This window comes from Procambarus clarkii, chromosome 22, assembly GCF_040958095.1.
Source record: "Procambarus clarkii isolate CNS0578487 chromosome 22, FALCON_Pclarkii_2.0, whole genome shotgun sequence".
Taxonomy (NCBI): Eukaryota; Metazoa; Arthropoda; class Malacostraca; order Decapoda; family Cambaridae; genus Procambarus; species Procambarus clarkii.
In genome coordinates this window covers 3,831,856-3,835,056 of record NC_091171.1, presented here as the reverse complement: position 1 = coordinate 3,835,056, position 3,201 = coordinate 3,831,856, and the positions used below count along the sequence as shown (strand labels likewise).

Here is a 3,201-nt window from a genome sequence, read left to right as displayed (position 1 = left end):
TAGAATAAGAGCTATTTATTAAAACTATTATTGTAAACTAATACTTTAAGTGGGATCCCTTGGTTGTTTTAAGCATAGGGTGGACATGAATGAGATTGGGTGGAAATATATAGGAGCTGCCTCGTATGGGCCAATATGACCTCTGCAGTTACCTTTATTCTTATGTTCAGCTCACCTGCTATGCTGCCAGATGTACGATTCTGCTTAAATTGCAGTATGACATTTGGGCTTCTGTTATACTTTTGAACTTATCACTGAATAATGATTACAGTTGTGGATGACTAAAATGTATATTCTTAAACCTCTGATTAGGTTAGGTGGGGATGGATAGTCTAGTCATTTTTGAATAATAACATCAAATACACATGCCAGTAGGACGCCAAAGGTTGCATTGGTTGTCTGGTGACGTCATACATAGTTGACCAGTAAGGTACTGTAATACCTTCACACCTATATGCTAATGACCATCAATACATTATCCCTATACCTGAGCTCGCTTTTCACGATGTCACTAAACAATAACAATAACTGGACTGTAGAATGTATTTGTTTGTTATAAATAATATGTTAGGTTAGGTTAGGTTAGGAAGGTTTGATCGGGTTTATGAATAACAGAAAATATAAGTAATGAGCGAAAATACGAGCTATTGTAGCTGAATATCAACTCTGATGAAGCATAGAGTATAGGTGAGGTATTAAGCCTGATTAAGAGTTCACACTTATGTGTGAACCTCCTGGGATCCGCATTTACCGCGTTGGCGCCTCGCATCCCATTAGGGATGATGACGTCACAAAAGAAGGTACTTTGCAGAAGGCCTTGCTTTTACTGAATGAGTATTTTTGATCTGTTATGTGCTACAGCAAGGTGTGGGAGGTATGTTTTGAGCGAATGTGAGATGCGCATATATATATATATATATATATATATATATATATATATATATATATATATATATATATATATATATATATATATATATATATATATATTTATGGGTTTATGCAGTAATATTGGATTAGTACTGAAATCGCATTGAAATCACTACGCCTGGCAGGGGACTGTTTTCATACAAATGGATGATAGTGGGTTTTCATTTTTATTTAGCCTTATGAGAAATAAACTATCCTTCAAGGAAGATTGTTAAAGCTTAAATTACATTCTCTAGAACGACGCCGACGAAGAAGAAATAGGGGTGACATGATAGAGGTGTGACTGAATGGTTATAGTAAAGGTAATATTAATAACCTATTAAAAGCATCAACATGAAACAGGAATAAATTGGGTTGGTTTTAGATTTAGGAAAAAAGACCTGGGTAAATACTGGTTCAGTTACAGGGATGAACGCTGAGATACATGGTAGTTCATGCTCTGTGTTGCTCCCCCTTTTGCAATGGAGGATAGTTGGAAGTAAATAGGAAATTTAAAATAGACTAGGATTGATGGTATTTTACATTAGGTTTCAGGACACTGTTGTATCACAAAACACACGACTCATAGACCAGCTTTTTAATCCCCTTGATGGTGCCTGTGCAGGAACGCTGAGCGGCTAGCTGGTGACGTCATTGGCCATTGGCTATACCTGTGCATGGGTCACCGGGGTAACGAAAAATGACTATGCCTACGATGCCACTCTGAAAACGAGCCCGGGGGTAACGAAAAATGACTATGCCTACGATGCAACTCTGAAAACGAGCCCGGGGGGTAACGAAAAATGACTATGCCTACGATGCAACTCCGAAAACGGTACCCGGACGGGAACGGTATCCCACCGGGGCAACGAAAAATGACTATGCCTACGATGCAACTCCGAAAACGGGACCCGGACGGGAACGGTATCTCACCGGGGCAACGAAAAATGACTAGGCCTACGATGCAACTCCGAAAACGGGACCCGGATGGGAACGGAATCTCACCGGGGCAACGAAAAATGACTAGGCCTACGATGCAACTCCGAAAACGGGACCCGGATGGGAACGGAATCTCACCGGGGCAACGAAAAATGACTACGCCTACGATGCAACTCTCAAAACGGTACCCGGATGGGAACGGAATCTCACCGGGGCAACGAAAAATGACTATGCCTACGATGCAACTTTCAAAACGGGACCCGGACGGGAACGGTATCTCACCGAGGCAACGAAAAATGACTATGCCTACGATGCAACTCTCAAAACGGTACCCGGATGGGAACGGAATCTCACCGGGGCAACGAAAAATGACTACGCCTACGATGCAACTCCGAAAACGGGACCCGGATGGGAACGGAATCTCACCGGCGCAACGAAAAATGACTACGCCTACGATGCAACTCCGAAAACGGGACCCGGATGGGAACGGAATCTTACCGGGGCAACGAAAAATGACTACGCCTACGATGCAACTCCGAAAACGGGACCCGGATGGGAACGGTATCTCACCGGGGCAACGAAAAATGACTACGCCTACGATGCAACTCCGAAAAAAGGAAAATGTTGCATCGTAGGCGTACTTTCCACTACTCCTCTAGACCCCCAACATGTCCCTCTAGACCCCCAACATGTCCCGCTAGACCCCAACATGTCCCGCTAGACCCCAACATGTCCCCTCTAGACCCCCAACATGTCCCACTAGACCCCAACATGTCCCCTCTAGACCCCCAACATGTCCCGCTAGACCCCAACATGTCCCCTCTAGACCCCCAACATGTCCATCTAGACCCCCAACATGTCCCGCAAGACCCCAACATGTCCCGCTAGACCCCAACATGTCCCGCTAGACCCCAACATGTCCCCTCTAGACCCCCAACATCTCCCGCTAGACCCCAACATGTCCCCTCTAGACCCCAACATGTCCCTCTAGACCCCCAACATGTCCCTCTAGACCCCCAACATGTCCCGCTAGACCCCAACATGTCCCTCTAGACCCCCAACATGTCCCTCTAGACCCCCAACATGTCCCTCTAGACCCCCAACATCTCCCGCTAGACCCCAACATGTCCCCTCTAGACCCCCAACATGTCCCCTCTAGACCCCCAACATGTCCCTCTAGACCCCCAACATGTCCCCTCTAGACCCCCAACATGTCCCTCTAGACCCCCAACATGTCCCGCTAGACCCCAACATGTCCCTCTAGACCCCCAACATGTCCCGCTAGACCCCAACATGTCCCCTCTAGACCCCCAACATGTCCCGCTAGACCCCAACATGTCCCCTCTAGACCCG

At 46.0% G+C, this 3,201-nt stretch overlaps 1 protein-coding gene across 1 annotated transcript; it reads left to right on the top strand.

The window, feature by feature from the left end:
• Positions 1 to 782: 782 nt before the first annotated feature.
• Positions 783 to 2,569, top strand: LOC138367611 (uncharacterized). The gene is made up of 2 exons (XM_069329332.1): positions 783 to 800; positions 1,937 to 2,569. The coding sequence occupies exons 1-2, from the start codon at positions 783 to 785 to the stop codon at positions 2,567 to 2,569; spliced, it is 651 nt and encodes a 216-aa protein (XP_069185433.1).
• Positions 2,570 to 3,201: the final 632 nt, after the last annotated feature.